Below are 19,379 nucleotides of genomic sequence, written 5' to 3'. Positions count from 1 at the left end.
GAGTAAAAATAATTTGAATGCCCTATTTGTCACCACATTCTCTTAGTATAGCATATTTATTCTAAATATATTTAGAAGCCTACCTATATAATTTATGTCAAATAACTTTGTTTTAAAATTTATTTTACTTCAATAATTCGTTTTTCTGATTATGACAATGAGCAAGTAGTAATGTTATCTTCACCTAAACCTTCTGTCTCCTAAACATTTCAGTAGGAATTGCTCATGCAATTTCAAGTTAAGTATGACAACTATAAGTAGCTTATGTTAGTAGCTTACTGTTAAAATGAAGTAGTTCCTCAAGAAACCAAATTCAGTTTACAATCCATTATTAAGTTCTTTCCTCTTTCAGAATATATTTTACAATCCTGGCATAGGTTGAGCCCTTCTTGGTATTAACTTGTGATTACAGATGTATTCATTTCTAGTAATTTTTCTACTATTAGAATTTTTTTAAAGAAATCTTCTAATGGAGATAAAAGTGAATAGTTTTCAGGAAGGAACAGAGTAAAATTTATAAGACTGTATTATTGTGCCAATATAAGACAGTTTATTAGCAGTTTGTGGCATATGGTTTTCAGTGACCCAGCATGGCTGTAGTTGTACTGGTGCTAGCCAGCAAATGGAGTTAGAAAGCGGGAGAAGAAATTCAGTTATGGTCTTGAAGATCAGATATGATGTTATGAACTGTCCTGAGTGCTAACCAAGGTTCTTGTGGGGAGATATAGCAACAGTAAGTGGTCCAGCCTGGTACATTGGTGCTGAGGACTAGAGCCTTGGGGGGCATTTGCCTCCTCAATTGCTATGAGACATGCCTCCAATTGATCCCAAGTTGGAGAGCAAGAAAGGGAGAGGAAACAGAAAGACTGCAATTATGAAATAGTTGGGGAGGGAAGTTACATGAGTTTGCACATCAGTTATTGGTTCCTGGTTGGGACAGGAAAAAATGGTTTTCCCTGGAAGAAGGGAAGTGAAGACTCAGAGGGACAAGAGATTCACCTGAGATCCAAGATGGGAAACAATGGTTTGTCATTCACTGGTCTCTGGGAAAGGACTGGACAGAAGACCTTGAGAAATGTTCTTCCCCTAAACAGATGCTCAGCTGATCAGATCCAGAAGAAAATTTTACACATTACAGTAAATCCAGCCCATTCCTTTCTTTTTCAGTTTTACTCTTGATAAGCCCAGACTTGGGGGAGAGAGACCAAGTGAAAGGGGGAGGAAGCAGGAGAGCTAGAGGGGGATAGTGGAGGAAGACTTGGGATGACAACAGGTGAACACCAGAATTGTGCTGTACATTCCTGTTGTAAATGCTAGTTGGAAATCACTTCACTGTATGTAGAAAAAAGCATAAAAGCCTCTACTCTGTTTTTCTGTGTCGGTTGCCATACTTGTAAAACACACCTCTGGTTCAAAAGCCACCCTGTCACACTATGACTCTTAATGTATAAATATTGTCAAGTGAAGAACTGTATATGTGGATTAGTCATTAAGTTGGAGCTTAGTTGTATCTGTTTTTACTCAAGAAAGGTAAAATATTCATATTTACTGAACAGTTGCTCATCTGACAGTAAAAATTAGATATTGCAGAGCCTACTAATATTGTGTCAAATATTTCAGTAACATTCTCCTCTGGAATTTATTTAACATACATTCCATGATTATTATTCCATTTTATTGCTTATTTTTCTTCAATTATTGTTAAAAGAATTGTCACTTTAGTGTGGTTAAAGTAACTTTATTATGAGGCAATAGTATTATCTTGCAATTCCTATTACATTCTTTGCTCTTTTCTTTCCTTTGTATCAAGGACTACTCATAAATTAAACATGATTATCTTTTTTCTTTCACTTTCAGATACAGATATTTTATCATATTTGAAAGCTGTATGTAATCTTCCTTCATATAATCCCTGTGTCTTCTGTATAGTGAGGAATTAAATTTTACAAATGCTTGAAATTTTTTAGACCAACCCACCAACACTAAAACAATTTGTACGGCTATATTCCTAATTGTAGGGTTTTTTTTTTTTTGCTTGGTTGTATATTTACTTTACCCAGAGGGGCACCTAATTATGTTCCTTATTAAGATTATATACAGCCTTTCTTTTAAGGCAATTTTTAAAAGTTATCTTTACTTGTATTTACATAATATTTCCTTAGCTCTTATTCTTTTTTTCCATCTAATTGCCTTTTCACTCTTTTGGGGGGTTCCATTCTAAATACATGCAGAAATATTAATAAAAGAATAATACTAAGTATCTCAAAAATGACCGTACATTTCTTTACTGCACATGTGCTTATACAGACTTTGTCTTGCCTATTAAGAAAGATGAGAATTAATGAAATACATGAGCCAATCTAACTAGTCCTTCATCTTCACCATTGGGGTGTTTTTATTTATTCAATTTATATGCCGCCCATCTCGCCTGGACACAACTCTAGTGGCTTACAGTCCCTAAAACCCAATAAAAGCATTAAAACCATAAATAGTAACATTGAAATAATTTAAATTTAATTTTGAAAATATGAGCGGTACTCTTCCCTTCTTGTGCTTGTGGAGGTGGAGTAACCTCCGTTGGCTCAAGGTTAGAGACTGACACTCTCTTTCTCACAGGCACACACAGAAATAGAGTCCCCCCCCCCATGTAGTAGAAAGAACACAAAATATATTTGTATATGGATTCTTACTGCCTGCAATCTGATTTTAATCTCAGATTGCCAGATGGAGAAAAAAAGGTTTCTTGTTTTGTTTTTTTTCCTGACTGAAGGAATCTCATTTTTCCTGCCTTTTTGATGGAGGGTGCTATCAGTATTTAGTTTCTTCCTTTCAAAATCAGGACAGTTTCTCTCTCATGTTTTCGCCACCACCACCCCTTCTTTTGGCAATGACGGCAAGCAGCATGGTTGGAGGAAGACTGGGCATTGGGGCAGGTAGTAGTGGGGAAGTTGGTGAGTCCTGGCAGGCTGGGAAATTGGACCGCACACATTTACCACATTTCTTACATTCCCGAGTGACTGATTTTCTATACACAACTCCCAGTATCACCCCTTTGCCAGTTCATAATTCTGAATATTTCCTCGGAATAGTTGAAGGGAAATTAAAAGAAAAAAAAACACCTGTTCTTGATTTTTATCTATCACTACCATTTTGGCAGTTTGCAGCTGAAGAAATTAAGATTCCACAATCCGTCACCAAGTTCACAAAATTGTTGACCCCCAGTAAATAATAAGCAGCATTCCAATCTATCAGTATATTGTTAGAAAAAACACAACATGCATACGCTTTAAGTTATATCACCAGCTTGCTTCTTCACCTTAAGGTTATTTGAGCTAGATTTGCCCTTAGTAAGAATATTTTTTCCTGTTGCTAATGTTTTTTTTTTCTTCTACAGAAACTCATCCTACATATTTTCTTAAATTAACATATCTGCCTGGAGTCAGCTTATAAGGGAGATGGGCAACATAAAAATGTAATAAACAAATAAATGAAATATCAATATTACCTTGTTAAACAAACAAACAAATAAATGAAGTAACAATAGTAGCTTCTTGACCTTCATCATATATGTGCTGTGGCATTCCAGTATGTTTTCTCTATGCGTTTAACAACTTGGGAGAAAAATTCAGCAGCTGGGTTTCTGTGGAAGATCAAACTATATTTCTTGTTTGCCTGCTCAGGAAAACTTCTGTAACAAGGGAAAAGAAATCTCCAAACTCTAAACATATGTATTGTTCCCAAAATATGTAGGCTGTCTGCTGCTAATAAGAATGGCCTTAATTAAAACTCACATCTTTGGTAACTTATTTTATTAGAAATCTGTTGAGTATTTGGCATGTTTGTCAATAACCAAATACGTGGTTTCACAATTTCCCATCTGTTCAATCCTTGTTAGCTGTAGTTTTCTAACTGTAGAACTATATATTTAAGCTGATCGTTGTCATTTGGTTCACTAATGGATAACATTTAATCAGAATTGTCCCCCAGTTGCTGCTTCTTTGAGTTTTTGTAAGATGCTTATATCATTAGTGATGATATATAGCCATTGTATTATCTATTGTTTTTTTTCCAATTGCCTTGTCTTTGATTTTTGAAGGATCAAGGTTTTCTTAACTGTCTCTTTTTTCCATTATGTTTCTGAAATATTTATGCTTTAGATTTATCATTAATACTTTCTTGAGTATTCTGGTTTTACTTCATCTGATATTAAATGATTTATTTTTCCTGGGGTCCAAGGTATTCACAACTTTCTCAAGCACCACAGTTCAATGGCATCACTTTTCTTTGTTCAGCTTTTCTGGTAGTCTGTTTTCATAGCTGTAATTTATAATTGAGAAATTGTAACCTTGACAATATATACTTTTGTTATGATGTCTCTGTACTTCAATATCTTGTTTAGATTTAACATAGTCTTTCTCCTAAGCATCGGACATTTACTTAATTCATGGTTTTAGTCACCATCTTTTTGAATTTTGAGCCGGTTTGCATTGGCTTGGCATTGTCTATTGGTATTTTTCTGCCATCAATTTTCTAAGTTTCTATATCTTAGTTTTTTTTAAAAAAATATTAAACAGAAGGTTGGGTTTTACACTCTCTTTTTTCATTGTCATTATCAAATCTTCCTTGATTACAGCAATCAAAGTGATATAATCAGCATATCTGAGATTTTCTCTTAGTAATTTTAATTCTGATTTTTATTCATTTTCTATAGTCCAATGTTTTTTAATGATACAATCCGCAAATAAGTTAAATAAAGTGAGTGATACAAATTCCTTTTCCAGTTTTGAACCATATAGTTTTTATATTATCTATAGTCAGATGAGGTTTCCTGGTATACCTGTTTTTAACGGCTAATTCCATGCTGGCTCAGAAATTCTGGGAGTTGAAGTCCACAAGTCATAAAAGAGCCAAGGTTGCCTACCCCTAAGCTAACCCAATTAGTTGAGGGCTATACCTTTAAAGGCATTTGTATAATTAGTAAGGTAAAAAACAACAGAAATCTGAATTTGTTATAGCTTTAATTCTCCCCTTTTCACCTTTGCAGTAAGCATGACCATACTGGAAGCTCAAGTTTTCCATTTTTGTCATTCACTAAATTTCTTGAGCCCTCCCATCAAAAGTCAAAGTGGTATCTTCCTGAGTGGATGTGAATGCTTCATTGGCCAAGTATTTTCTGGCTGCAACATCTTAATTTTTTGCTTCTTACCTCAAGCCATTAAACTTCAAGCATTGCCTTGGAGGACAATCAGCTAGAGAACATGCTTTCTAGAGGTAGAATCAGAAATGGTTGCCTATAATCTTGGCTATACTGCTACTAATGCCTGGCTGAAACTAGCAAGCAGAGATGTGATGTGCTTTGGTTCTAAAGTCAAACATATTTCAAAATGAGTGTGGGGCAGTATGCTGGGCTTGCTAGGCTTCTTAAAGAAATTATATCTTTTCCTAGTTTTGCATGATAGCCATGTGATCCCTCCCAAATATGTATTTGAATTCAAATGGTGCTTACATCATAACCAGCCCCACTCTAAAGCATCTTATGCATTTTATTTTATCTTGTCAGAATTACTTTTATAGTGTCTTTTCATTTTTATGATTTTATATTTTTACAATTGTTTTTTTATATATTTGTTGCTTTTATTGATTCTTGTACACCACCCAGAGTTATTTCTGTGAGATGGTTGGTCATATAAGTATGATAAATAAATAAATCTTAACTGATGTTGTACAGCTGCTGTGATAGTCCATGAAGAACCAGCTTCTTTAACGTGCTACTGACAGGCACCAAATGGATACCCATTCCAAAATAGTTTGTAGATTCATATCCAAAGCTCAGCAGACCCTATTAGCCAACCATCCCTATTGGGTATGGTAGATGTAGTACAGGGCTGAGTTTCTTCATCTCTTATTGTCTACGTTATTTTACTTTAAAAAAAAAATACAGAGCACTAAGCAGAAAAACTGTGTTTAAATGGAAGAATATTCATTATTTTGAAGTATGTCATCCCTTTTGAAATGTATAAGGCTAATACAGTAGTTGCCAAATGGCTTTACTTTAAGTATGTATTAAAAGTTATTTGGAATTTATACAGACTTGGAATATGATTCATCCTTAATGAAGTGCAACATCTGGCATATGAGGTGCCTTCTTGATGTTGCGTATGTTTGAACATAGATGTCACTTGGCTTGATAATGAAATAGGAACTGTATACTTGCTCATCATGTTTCTTAAATAATAAAACTGCTTTTGTGTTTTGAGGTCCCTCAATATTTTCTGAGTCATCTGTCAATAACGTACTGAATAGCATCTGATAGGTGCATGAACGTATGTCTAATACAGCGTTTCACGTTATTTAGAACCAGATGGTCAAAGAGCTGGAGGCCCGAGTCCATCAGTTGACAATGGAAGCTGAAACAAGTCATTTGCAGCATCAGAAATTATCTCAAGAAAAAAATAATCTGGAACAGTCTTACCAGGTTGCATCTTTAGAACTTGAAGAAATTAAGGCAAGGTAGTTAATGATTTTTTTCCCTTTAAATTATGGTGGCATATTCTTTATTGCAATTTGTTAAGCATTGGCACTGAGTAATTGTGGAATTATAGTAGAATTAAGAATTCTATACCATGTGAAAAGTGATAAAATCTGCATTTTTACTTTTGTGAAGGTCTCTGGCTTTTTTTTTACTTCACTGCACAGTTCATTACTGTGAAATAGTCAAGTCATTTATTGTTTACACTTTGATATGATGAATCAACGTGAATTAAACATTATATGTTTGGACAAAATCAGGTCTTCTGATTCCAATATTTTTTTTAATATTGAAATTAGAGGTGGTGATGGAAAAGTATAACTTGTAGAAGGTTTCCTGTGTTGGTCTATTGAGGAAAAATGAAAAGGCTTGTAACATCAGAAGTAATCAATAATTGGGAAAGTTTTATTTCACAAACAAATGAAATGAACCTGAGCAAAATATGCCATGATAATCTAATTTAAATTACTTATTTTTGATACAGAGAAAAAAAATCTTTCTCTAGCGATTCTATAATGTCATCTAGATCATGGTTTGATTGAACTAAATTTACTGTATATTTTATGCATAGTATATTTTGTATAATTTTGACTATACATAATGAATCATATGCAGCTATTGATACTGGAATATAGTAGCCTTCACTAGATATAATTTTATAAATGCAATTCAGATTTTGTTAAGATTATTAAGTGTGAAAACATAAAGATACATGTAAGTTTAATCAAAAGGTCTTCTGTGGCCTTCTATGTCTTCTGTATTTTCTATGTTATGTAATCAAATGTTTTTAGGCATAATTCACTTCAGAAGGAAAGAGGGCGCATGATGGAAGAACATAAACAGAACATTAAACAATTACAAAGCAAGTATGAAGTGGATCTAAATTTGATGAAGAGGGAACATGCTCTTTCTGCAATGAAGGTAGATGTGGATGGATAATTTTACTTAACTAACAATACTGTATGGATCAAACAAAAAATTCTTAGTGTTAATTTCTGAAATTTAAATCCTGCATATCCTTCATAAATATGACTACCTTTATTCATTCTGAAAGCTACTGAGAGATCAAGAAGAGCAAGAATGGTTGCACTATTTCCATCCTACTACCACCACAGATTATTTACAAGTGTGACCAACGCCATTTTCCTCATAACGGGGGCTGAAACCTGACTGGAAGTGGTCCAAATAATACATTTCATCCAGGACCCTCTGGAGCTGCAGTGCAACATTTTTTCCACCACCTTCCCTAAAAAGGGGAGGTGGGAGACTGGATGGAAAGTTGTTTAGGTTTCTTAAGGAATGAATGAACCAGGGCTTCCTTCAATGATTTTGGGAATACCCTCTCCTTCAGTGATGTATTAATTACTGCCTGGCCCTACTTGCAATTCACCCTCCAGGAAGCTTTTACCAAGCAGGAGGGTGAAGGATCTAATAAAGAAATAGTTGCACTAATAGCCCTCAAGGAGCCTGTCCATTTCTTCAGGTGCAACAGAGTCAAAGTGTTTCCAGATATCTGGGCAAGTCTGTTCCCTGGGCATCTCTAATGGACCTCACTCCATGCTTGGTCTACAACTGAGAACAAATTGTGAGTGATTTTATTCATCAAGTGCTGGACAAATTCCTCCTCATGACCCTATAAATGTTCATTTGAGCCCTTCTTTCCTAAGAGGAATCAGGTGACCTTAAACTGGGCCAGAGGCCACACTCTGTGTATGCAATAAGAGTGGAGAAATAGTGATGTTTCCTTGCTCTTACCGCCATGAAGTAGGCCTTCACTGCCAACTCTGAGATGGCCTCCAGCAGCTCAGGCAGGAAAGTTGCTATGCAGCAGGGAGGCTGGCAGAATAGCAAAAATCCCAAAATCCCATGAGCTTCAAGAACAGTGTCTCAAGTCCTGAAACTTGGGAAACATGGCCCCCTGATGGTCAAAGGAGATTCCTGTATGACAATTGCTATACCCCTTTCCCTGCTTGGAAACAAACCCCAAACCCAGCTGGACACATCTCTGAGAAGGGAACTACCCCTTCTGGTGTCAACCAGTCTTCGTAATGCATGGCAGGTCAGCTTGTTCCTCACCAATAAGGTCACAAATGAAGAGGATCTTGTTAACTGACTTGGCATTCATCAGCAGCAGCCAAAGGACTGGGACTTCAAGGATCTGCTGTCCAGGGTCTGTGTATGAGCTTGGAGGGTTGGAACACACCACTGGTATTAAGTATTAAGCATCAGGGGTACCTTTCTTTGTAATGGCCTGGCCTCTGGCTCCCATTTCTACCTCTACTTTTCATCATTGATTTGGTTGCCCCACCCTAAACCCTGTGAGGAGGTCTTCTATCTCCCTTCTACCTCCCTGACCCACTGGGTATTACTGGCCCTGCCATTTTGCCAGTCTACCAACTCATCCAATGATTCAGTACTCCTGTGGCACTTTGGCTGTAGCTCTCAGTGCTGCTGGGAGTCCTTAATCTTCACAACTCCATAGACACTCAATGTGGCCACCATAAGATGGTCTCTCCCATTGTCCAGCTTGGATGGGGACCACATTCATATACCCACCCTGCCTATCTCATATCCAGACGAGGGTTGCAAACATACAATAGGTAAGCTCTCAGGTGACTCCTATGCTGTCACCCTAGAGGTTAACCTACTATCTCCTTGGGTCCCTGGACTCCTGTGCCCCCCTCCAATCACCCATTAGCCTCTCTCTGTCAACCCTAGAGAAAGCCTGTTGTTGCCAATATTCTTGTTCAGATGGTCTGGCCTCACCCTTCAAGTTATTTATACTTCTGGGCTCCATGTTGGCCTTGAACTCTGGCCTCCAGCATTATTGGGTGTTCTGCCAGCACAGGCCTGACCTACCTTAAGATGTCACCAAACCCATCTCCGGTCTTTAGGCCTTGTACTCCTCCTCCTAGTCTGTAGACTCTGTGCCGCTTATTTCTTTGCCAAGACTCCTGTTGACTCTCTGGGCTTCTGGCCAGTTCTTGCCTTCAGTCTCCCCTTCTTGTCCTTCTGGGCTGGCTCCAGCTATGACTTCAGGCTGGTTCCTCTGGCTATGCCTTCTCTGGCCTTCCTCCCTCAGCACACATGTTCTGGTGCAGCCTCCAGGCCTGCATCCCCTTCCGACAGACACTGTGTTAAACTCTGGGCCTGCTGCCCATCTCCCATTGATTCCTTGTCCTGATCATGTCACTCAGTGCTCCAAATGACAGTTTTGGCTTGGCTCTGCTTCTGCTGCCCCCCAATCTGTGGCCAGAGGTTCATGCTGGCTAGTAGAGTAGAAACAAGTTCTGGGTGGCTCCCAATGCTGGGTTGATTCTCTGTGCTGACTTCAACCTCTGCCGGTCTCCCATCTCTGCCATGCCTTTGCTCCTGTCACTACAGCCGTTCCATCTTGGTCCCTCCAATCTCCGGGCTGCAGCTGAGTAGCTGCGCAAGCAGCAGTAGGCAGGAAGAAGGTAGGGTTGAGGCTGAGATTGAGGAGTTCATTTGGTCTCCTGAATGGTGAGGAAACTCACAATACTCCCATCCTCTCTCTTCATGGCAGGGAAACATGTTGCAAAGATTAAGTGATATGATGTTGAATATTTGTCTGAAGTCAATTCACAGTCTCAAAGCACCAGAATCCTACTAGATACAGGTCCCGGGGAACTTTGAGTACACTCTCATTTCGTCTTAAGTTGAGGAAAGGTTTTTTTTTTTAATGGCTGGGCACAATGTGTTCCCATTGCTACTTCTACAAGAATATTCAAAACAACATTATAGTTCTTTTTTACTGCAAGTGCTGGAGACAACAGATGATTACTATACTTACTTCCTCTCAGACCTTTATATATCCTTAAATTATGAGTATAGAAGACAGTTACAAAGCTTTAAACAAGCACAATCAATTATGCTCAGATTATTCCAAGTAGAACTTCACTTTTGGACTTTTGCAAGAAACTAAGAGAAACATAATTTTGATTTTGGGATTTGGTTATTAGAATTATATGGGATTATGGAAGTAAGATAGACTATTCTTTACTTTAGAGCAAGAGTTGGATTATTTTATATCTATATACTAAAAGTCAGAAGCCATTCTTTTTACTTTTTTCTTGTTTTCACACTTTAATCGTGCTTCTTGTCTGATTCATTTTTTTCCTATCCTTTTTTCTTGTGTGTTTACTTGTTATTTATGTTTCTGAAATTTAATTTTGTACTGTAAAATGCCGTCACTTAGGTGAGATGGGTCATATAAAAATGTGATAAATAAATAATAAAAATCATACTAAAATTATTCCAGGTAGAACTTTATTGTTTTACTGTACACCTTTTGCATTTTATCACCACATTTTAATTATATCAATGTTTTAATATATTGGTAATTTTTTTATCCTATTAACCTCTTACGTAGCAGTATAGTTCTGTTCATACTTGACAGTTAAACATTTCTCAGAATTTCTCGCCTGACATACCTTAAATATGGTCTGCCATTCTAATCCTTATCTTCTGGTTTTACCTTTCCTCTACTTTTTTCTCCTTTGGCTACGTTTATCACACTGTCTTTCTTCCCTGAAATAATGTTACCAAATTATACTTGGATCTGGTTATTAATTTTGATAAAGTATTTGTTATGAAACCTAAAATACCCATAATAGAGAGCTGTCTGTGAAAACTGATTAAAATTATTTGATCATTGACTACTTTGTATCCATAATGTACTGTCTTTAATGTATCCTTCCTATTATGAAAGCAGTGTCATTTTTTTTTGTCTTCTGAGTAGTAAACAGTTTAATATTCTGACTTAATATATCCAGTTCCAGTCTGTTTCAGTTGATAGATGGCTTATAAGATGTCAGTTTATTTTATATTTCACTACACTGAACTTCCTTGCGTTCATATTTTTTTACCTTCCATGCTCCCATCGCAGTACTGTCTTCGTAGCTTTGGGTTTTCTTTCCCTGCATGGCAACATCAACTAAATGTCTGAAAATCTTTAATCTAGCTACATCAAAAGCATCACTAGTGTACTGAAAGATCCTCAGACATTCTTCAATAGCATATTAAGTTGCATTGGACCCAAGGGGCCCATCATCTGACACTCAGTCACTTTATCTTGTCTATTCATTTGGTTTTCATAGTAAAATACGGAAGTGGCTTAACGTTGCCTTCTACTGTGCAGCATGGAATGATATCCTTGCCACTCTCAATAAATTGATCATCCACTTCCAGCCACCTTTCTGAGTTAAAGCACACCAGGAGTATATGAGGCCAAGGGAGTATATTTCTAGTAGATCACTCAAAGACTGTCACTAACAGTTATCTATGAGCATATAGGTAGTTCTTGACTTACAATCATTCATTTAGTGATCATTCACAGTTATAACGGCCCTGAAAAAAGTGGCTTATGACCGTTTTTCTGGTCACATGATCAAAATTCAGATGTTTGGCAACTGGCATGTATGTATGATGGTTGCAGTGTCCCGGGGTCATGTGATCACCTTTTGTGGCCTTCTGACAAGCAAAGTCATTGAAGCCAAATTCACTTAACAACCGTGTTACTAACTTAGCAACTGTGGTGATTCAAGGTTGTAAAATGGGGCAAAACTCACTTACCTGCTTTGCTTAGCACTGGAAATGTTGGGCTCAATTGTGGTCATAAGTTGAGAACTACCCGCATCTGGCATCCTTTCTTAATGTACTTCAATTCATATCTTTTGGAAGCATCTCTCCCTCCACAGCTATATCTAGTAGGTTAGCATAGAAAGACTTCAGTTTCTTTGAACAGATAGCATCTCTAAATTGCGTATCCAGTCAGTGGCTATATCACATTACATGGTTTGCATTTAAAAGCTTTCATGCCTTTTATTTAAGTATTTATTATATTTTTTAACTAATCCAACAACTCCGCAGGTTGCATAGAGTATAGTAACAAAGCAAAACCAATTATACAAATGCCTAGGTATAAAAAACCATAAATTCATAGATAAGCAACCACAGCCAATCAAGTGGAATTGACTGATGAACAACAACAAAAAATCATTTTACAGGTAGTTCTGGAATTATGACAGCAATTGGGACCAGGAACTTTGTTGCTAAGTGACATGGTTGTAAAACAAGATGTCACATGACTGTCGCTTAGTGATGGCAATTCCAGCAGTTCCAGTTCCTCTAATTAAATAAGGACAGCATATTGTACTTTGTCAAATGATGACTTCACTTGATCATGACTTATAACTTCCTACGGGCCTCCCTATTGATTTTGTGGTAGCTCACAGGGATTATTGGAAATCATGATATGTGATGGCAGTCTGTTGTGACTTGGTAATTGTGAGCCAAATTCAGAGCACCTGGATTGCAAACACATGACTGGGGACATTTTATGATGGCTGGAACTCTGAAGATCCCTGTGTTCAGGGCCATTGTAACTTTGAACAGTTGCTGAGCAAGTGGTCATAATCGAGGACTGCTTGTGGCAGTTTTGTGAAATAATAAGACATTGTTCCATAATAAGCTGGCTGGTACAGAGATAGCTTGCTGTCCAGTCCAAATTGCATAAACGTCTCAGAAAGGAGGGACTCTTAGCATGCCTTCTAGGGTGATTGGAGTATTTCATTCCTTTTATCTTTTAAAGCATAATTTTGAAAAGTATAGCTATTTCTGCCAAAAGAATTGAAGACCAACATTCCTATTTTCTTTAAATCTTTATAGACATCTGATGTGATAGAGGATTTAAAGCAGTGTGTGTCTCAATTAAAACAACAGTTAGTAGAATCAGACCATCAAAGGCAACAACAATTGCAGGTGAGCCCTGATTTTTCACTCAGTAGAATGATGAGCACTTTCTGGTTTTTTTCAGAGGGGGGGGGAGGGAGGAGTGTGCATGTGTGCATGTGTGTGTGTGAGAGAGAGAGAGAGAGAGAGACAGAGAGAGACAGAGACTTGCTGGAGGCCTTGACAATATTGTGAGGAAAAATAATAGAATATTTTGTTATTTCAGGCTAAAGCTTTTAAAGATTTTTTTCTTTTGTTCTTTTTTCTTGAAATGATTTGAAAAGTGTGCTTATCAGTGGAATAAAAGAAAAAGCATTCAGTGAAGTTGAAAATTATCATCCTGTCTATCTTAACATTTATATAAATTAGTGCATTAGCATAAATCTATTGTCTTGGGGCTACATTGTAAGCATTCTTGGCTTCTGTTCTCATTTCTTACAGCAGGGGTCTTTCAAATTTTTTGCACCTACATCTTTCAGCATTCTTTGGTCTGATTGTATTAGATGGCATATAGAATTCTACAATATCAGGAGTCCATAACTTTCCAATTACTATCTCTAACAGGTCAGCTGAGGCAGACCTGCATTGGATAGCTATCACATTTTGTATATCCTGCATATATATGCCTTACTATGCTAGCATGCCTCTATATATGGCAGGGGAGTGGGTGGAACCATTTAAAGAAAGGCCCTGATTACCTCAAAAGGGGGAGACATTGGCAATAGAGGCTGAAGGAATGATGTGGTGGTAGAAACTGCCTCAGGAAAAAAAAGAGATGAGGAAAGATGGAAAAGAAGAACTTTCCAATAAGCTGAAGGGGAAAGGCAAAAGGCCAAGATTGATTCTGCATACTTTCAACAAAAAGGTTATATGCATAATTTTTGTATGAGATTAGAACTGAGGAGATTTTCAATTCAGTTTCCCATCCCTTTCCTTGGCAAATCTATTACCTATTCTAACATTACTGATCTTCCCATTGAGTATACAAGACTTATAATTTCTAGGATTATATTTTAGTTTATGATGAAAATAATCACAATGGTAATTTTATTGACTCAACTATTTTCAGGAACAAGAGCAAATGTTTCTACAAGAAACAACTGATTTAGAGAGAATTCATGAAAAAAAGGTAATCAAGAAATACTTTTTGTCTACACAGGATATCATGTTAAAACCATAAAAGTTTACTTATATAAACCATAATATGGGAGTATTGGGCAGAGAGAATATAAAATTGGTAAATGTAGAAACTCTAAAAATAAATGTTGAGCAAGAATGAACCTTTCAGAACATTTATATTTTGTCTGAGAAATATATTAGTACTTGGCTATGTTTCAGTAAAGTTCAGATAAAAATGAATTTTATATCATAGATATTAAAAAGTCATGTTCAGCAATATTTAAGATCCTTGATCACCAGATATAACTGACAGGGTTACTGGCAATGAGCATCACTGGCAGTGCTTTATCTTGGTCTCAGTCAGATCTCTGTGGTTATTTTTTTCATTTATTCTAACCTCAGTGTATTCCATGATGTTTCTTTGTTCAGCAGGTGCCCTCTAAAGTGCTGCTTTTGTTTTTGTAATTTTTTCCCCCTTGTATAGCCTTTCCCTTGATTGCCTAATCGGATAGTCCGGCTTTAAAGACTGCATGAATTCCAAATGGTATCAGTGGCTTCCAAATGGTATCAGTGGCTTCCAAATGGCTTTTTTCCTAAGATAAATGAGAATGTGTGGTTCTCCCTATAGTAACACCTTTTAGACACATTGATAAGTTGCCTACTTCATCAGTAAAGACTGAATATGGATAAGACTGAGATTCTGGTGTGTCTCAACTGGACTATCTTGCCTATCCCTTCAGTATTCTTTGCCTTCCCCTTCAGGTTTGTGAGTTGGTTTTGGTTACAATGGCTAGGAACCATGAGATGATAACCCTCTTCATTTGGTAGTGGTTGGTTGCTTACAGTGGAAACTCTGATCTTGGTCCAGAATGCCTTGTTCTAGATCTGCCTCATTTTCCTATGTTTCTTTCTATAAGTATAAAGGGTATTAAAGCAGATTCTATTAAGGGCAGAGCTTAGTTTCAGTTCTTGGTGCTAGAGTTTAAGGCCCTATGATAAACAGTCCCTCACTACCTGTCCCAGCTCCTCTCTTGCTGTGATTCTGTTTATATGTCATAGTCCAGTGGTCCCCAAACTTACTGGCTTGGCGGTCTGGCAGGGGAGAGGAGAGGGGAACATGCACATACAACCCTTGCATGAGTGGTGGGCCGGTGCACACGTGCAGTTCAACTTGCATGAGTGGCGGGTTGGTGTGCACGCATGCAAGTGTCCACCAGCCTGCCACTGTGGCCAGCCACTCACATGGCCCAATTTCAAATAGGCCTCGGCCTGCTACTGGGCTGCGACCTGGGGGTTGGGAACCTCTGTCATACTCAGCAGGATAGGGATCTTGTTTTCTATAGTTGTCCTCGACTTATGACCACAACTGAGCCCAAAATTTCTGTTATTAAGCAAGCCAGTTGTTAAATGAGTTTTGCCCCACTTTATGATTTTTCTTGCCACAGCTGTTAAGTGAATCACTGCAGTAACACAGTTGTTAGGTGAATCTGGCTTTTCCATTGACTTTGTTTGTCAGAAGGACACAAAAGGTAATCACGTGACCCCGGGAAACTGCAACTATCATAAATACATGCCAGTTGCCAAGCGTCCAAATTTTGATCATGTGACTATGAGAATGCTACAAAGGTCTTAAGTGTGAAAAATAGTTGTGTCACATTTTTCATGCCACTTTAAGTTTGAAGGGTCACTTAATGAATGGTTGTAAGTTGAGGACTATCTCTACTTCCCTTTTCCCTGATACTCCACCCTGTTTGCATGTTTTTCAAGACTTGCTTCATATATTATAGAGCAGGGATTTTCAACCAGTGGTATGCGTACCACTGGTGGTACATCGGCACCTGGCAGGTGGTACGCGTACAACGGGTTGAAAAGCACTGTAAAAAAAGTGTAAAAGTGGATGAGATGAAGTGGCAGCAGTGGCACACAAGCCTATGGGAAAGTCAGCTACAGCTGTCTGAAATGTTGCCTGGGTTCTGCTGAGAGCCCAGGATCAGCGCACCCATCTACAAATGATCAGTGCTTCCAGCACACCTGGAAGAGAAGAGGGGAGAGAGAGGGGAGAGGCTATAAAAGGAGCAGGTTTTGGCGGGAGAGGGAGAAAAGAATAAGACAATGGGGGAAAGAGAAGGGAACGGCGAGACAGAGACTGAGAAGCGCAGCCTTGAGGAGAGCAGTCAGCTGGAGGTGCACCTAAGAGAAAAAATGGGGGGGAAGAGGAGACGATATAAAAGAAGGAGGAGAGAAGAGAGGATATAAAAGAAGGGGAGGAGAGGAGAGAATATAAAAGAGGGGAGAGAAGAGAGGATATAAAAGCAGGGAGAAGAGGATATAAAAGGGGAGAGAGGAGAGGATATAAAAGAGGAGAGGATATAAAAGGGGGAAGAGAAGAGGATAAAAAGATAGGGGAGAGAAGAGAGGATATAAAGGGTGGAGAGAAGATATAAAAGGAGAGAAAGGATATAAAAAGAGGGGGGAGAAGAGGTATAAAAAGGGGAAGAGGAGGATATAAAAGAAAGGGGGAGAGGAGAAGATATAAAAGGAGGAGGGGTGAGAAATTTGTTAAATGAGTTTTGCCTCATTTTATGACTTTTCTTGCCACATTTGTTAAGTGAATCACTGCAGTTGTTAAATTAGCAACATGGTTGTTAAGTGAATCTGGCTTCCCCACTGACTTTGCTTGTCAGAAAGTTGCAAAAGGGGATCACATGACTCTGACAATCATAAATATGAATCAATTGCCAAGCATCTGAATGTAAATCACATGACCCTGGGGATGCTGCAGTGGTCATAAGTGTGAAAAATGGTCATGAGTCACTTTTTTCAGTGCCGTTGTAACTTCGAACAGTCACTAAGTGAACTATTGTAAGTCAAGGACTACATGTATTTTATTACTCCCCCCCCTTTTTTTTTGGGTCATCAAGTTTTTGACATCTTGCTAGGCGACTGGTGGTACTCGAATATTGCCATATCCTAAAAGTGGTACAATCTGTGAAAAGGCTGAAAACCTTGTTATAGAGTTCTCTGCCATGCTCCAATTCCAACATTTTTTTATATATTTTAAAAAATTGAAAATTTATTTAATAAAGCAGACCTTTTATTGTAACTACCTAGAGAGCTTTGGTGAGCAAAAAGTTAAAAACTTTTGAAAATGTTAGTAAAGTTAGATGGTAGATTTGGTATAATCTTATTGAAATTAAATAAAGTTAAAAGTAAGGTTATCAGGTTTAGAGGTTCAGTATTAGTCTTAGTTTTACTGTGATTATAAAAATGTTGTGATACATAATGATTTATTAATAATAATAATAATAACAACAACAACAATTGGAGCACCACTTGAACACCATTGGCATTGACAGATTTGCTATTAGTCAATTGCAAAAGGCGGCCTTACTAGGAACTGCTTCCATCCTGCGACAATATCTGTAATACCATCAAACATCCACATCTGCCTATCCCAGGTTCTGGGTAAGTACTCGATAGGTAGACAGAATGCCAAATCCAGTCTGAACATCTGGCTGACTGTGTGATGATCCATAATAATAATAATAATAAAGTTGGAAGGGACCTTGGAGGTCATTAAGTCCAATCCCCTGCTCAGGCAGGAACCCTACACCATTTCAGACAAATGGCTGTCCAGTTTCTTCTTAAAAACTTCCAGTGTTGACGCATTCACCGCTTCTGGAGGCAGGTTGTTCCACTGGTTAATTGTTCTAACTGTCAGGAAGTTTCTCCTTAGTTCTAGGTTGCTTCTCTCCTTGATTAGTTTCCATCTGCTGCTTCTTGTCCTGCCTCCAGGTTCTTTGGAGAATAGCTTGACTCCCTCTTCTTTGTGGCAGCCCCTGAGATATTGGAACACTGCTATCATGTCCCCCCTCGTCCTTCTCTTCGTTAAATCAGGCATACCCAATTCCAGCAACCGTTCCTTATATGCTTTAGCCTCCAGTCCCCTAATCATCTTTGTTGCTCTTCTCTGTACTCTTTCTAGAGTCTCAGCATCTTTTTTTACATCGTGGTGGCCAAAACTGGATGCAGTATTCCAAGTGCGGCCTTACTAAGGCATTGTAAAGTGGTATTAATACTTCACGTGATCTTGATTCTATCCCTGTGTTAATGCAGTCTAGCACTGTGTTGGCTTTTTTGGCAGCTGCAGCACACTGCTGGCTCATATTTAAGTGATAGTCCACTAGGACTCTGAGATCCCTCTCACGGTTACTTTCATATCATTTTGAATATTAGTTTTTAATTTGTTAATTTTGATTGTTAGATTATCCAGGTTGTCTAGAGTGTGCATTAGAAATAAACTGAGCTGAAGAAGCTTCTTGAATGAAAAGTGAAATCTCTTAACAAAAAACCCCAAGAAAGTCCAGTTGCCTCGTGAAAAAGCATCTTTGGGAAAACTGTTTATTTGTTTCTTTGAATTTATTTTCTTTGGAATTAGGGAGAGATAGGAAGTGAATGCTGCTAAATCACACTATCAGAATTCCAATATCATTGTAAATAGATTTTATTTGCTATTTAGAATTCAACTGTTTAATTTTTTAACATAAATATTGATAAATATTAATTTTGTGTTTTTTAAAACTGAACTACATAAAGTATCACCTTTCTCTGGCCTTTGAAAGCTGAAGCTGGTAAGATGACAAGGATTTAGTAGGACTGCAACTCTGAGGATTCTTTAAGTCCCTGCCAGTCAGATTAAATAAAACTAGGTTAAATGGAATAGTCACACTTTATTAAGACAGTTGGCTGTGTGACCAGCATTTAGCTTCTTTCATGATTATTATAATTAAGCATTGATTGTAGAGGTAATGTGAACACTATTCTGAAAACAGCTATGGTTTTGTTAGATTCTCAATCCAAATTTCAATAATCACATTTCAAATATGTACCATACCTGTACAAATCTAATAATAATCATGCTTTTTGTGTTGTGAAAAGACATTGTTCAGCTGCAGAGGTGGTTTGTCAGTATGGAAAA

The 19,379-nt window shown here is 37.7% G+C and overlaps 1 protein-coding gene across 10 annotated transcripts in view; it reads left to right on the top strand.

The window, feature by feature from the left end:
• Nucleotides 1-19,379, top strand: part of CEP112 (centrosomal protein 112) — a 312,867-nt gene that overhangs the window by 79,448 nt on the left and 214,040 nt on the right. For 8 of the 10 annotated variants that reach the window (XR_005554525.1, XR_005554526.1, XR_005554524.1 and 5 more), the window contains 4 exons: nt 6,356-6,510; nt 7,321-7,450; nt 13,220-13,312; nt 14,352-14,411. The exons of 1 other annotated variant lie outside the window; for it this stretch is intronic. Coding sequence is in view for 5 of the 9 variants with exons in the window: in XM_039325512.1 (XP_039181446.1) it covers nt 6,356-6,510; nt 7,321-7,450; nt 13,220-13,312; nt 14,352-14,411 (438 nt within the window). In the remaining 4 variants the exon portion in view is untranslated. The remainder of the gene's footprint in view (nt 1-6,355; nt 6,511-7,320; nt 7,451-13,219; nt 13,313-14,351; nt 14,412-19,379) is intronic. One more of the 10 variants, XM_039325514.1, reaches the window with a different exon arrangement.

The sequence above is a fragment of the Crotalus tigris genome, unplaced genomic scaffold (genome assembly GCF_016545835.1).
Source record: "Crotalus tigris isolate CLP2741 ecotype Arizona unplaced genomic scaffold, ASM1654583v1 scf7180000024337.5909745, whole genome shotgun sequence".
Taxonomy (NCBI): Eukaryota; Metazoa; Chordata; class Lepidosauria; order Squamata; family Viperidae; genus Crotalus; species Crotalus tigris.
The sequence above is the reverse complement of the archived record's forward strand: the minus strand, read 5'-3'. Positions and strand labels throughout refer to the sequence as shown.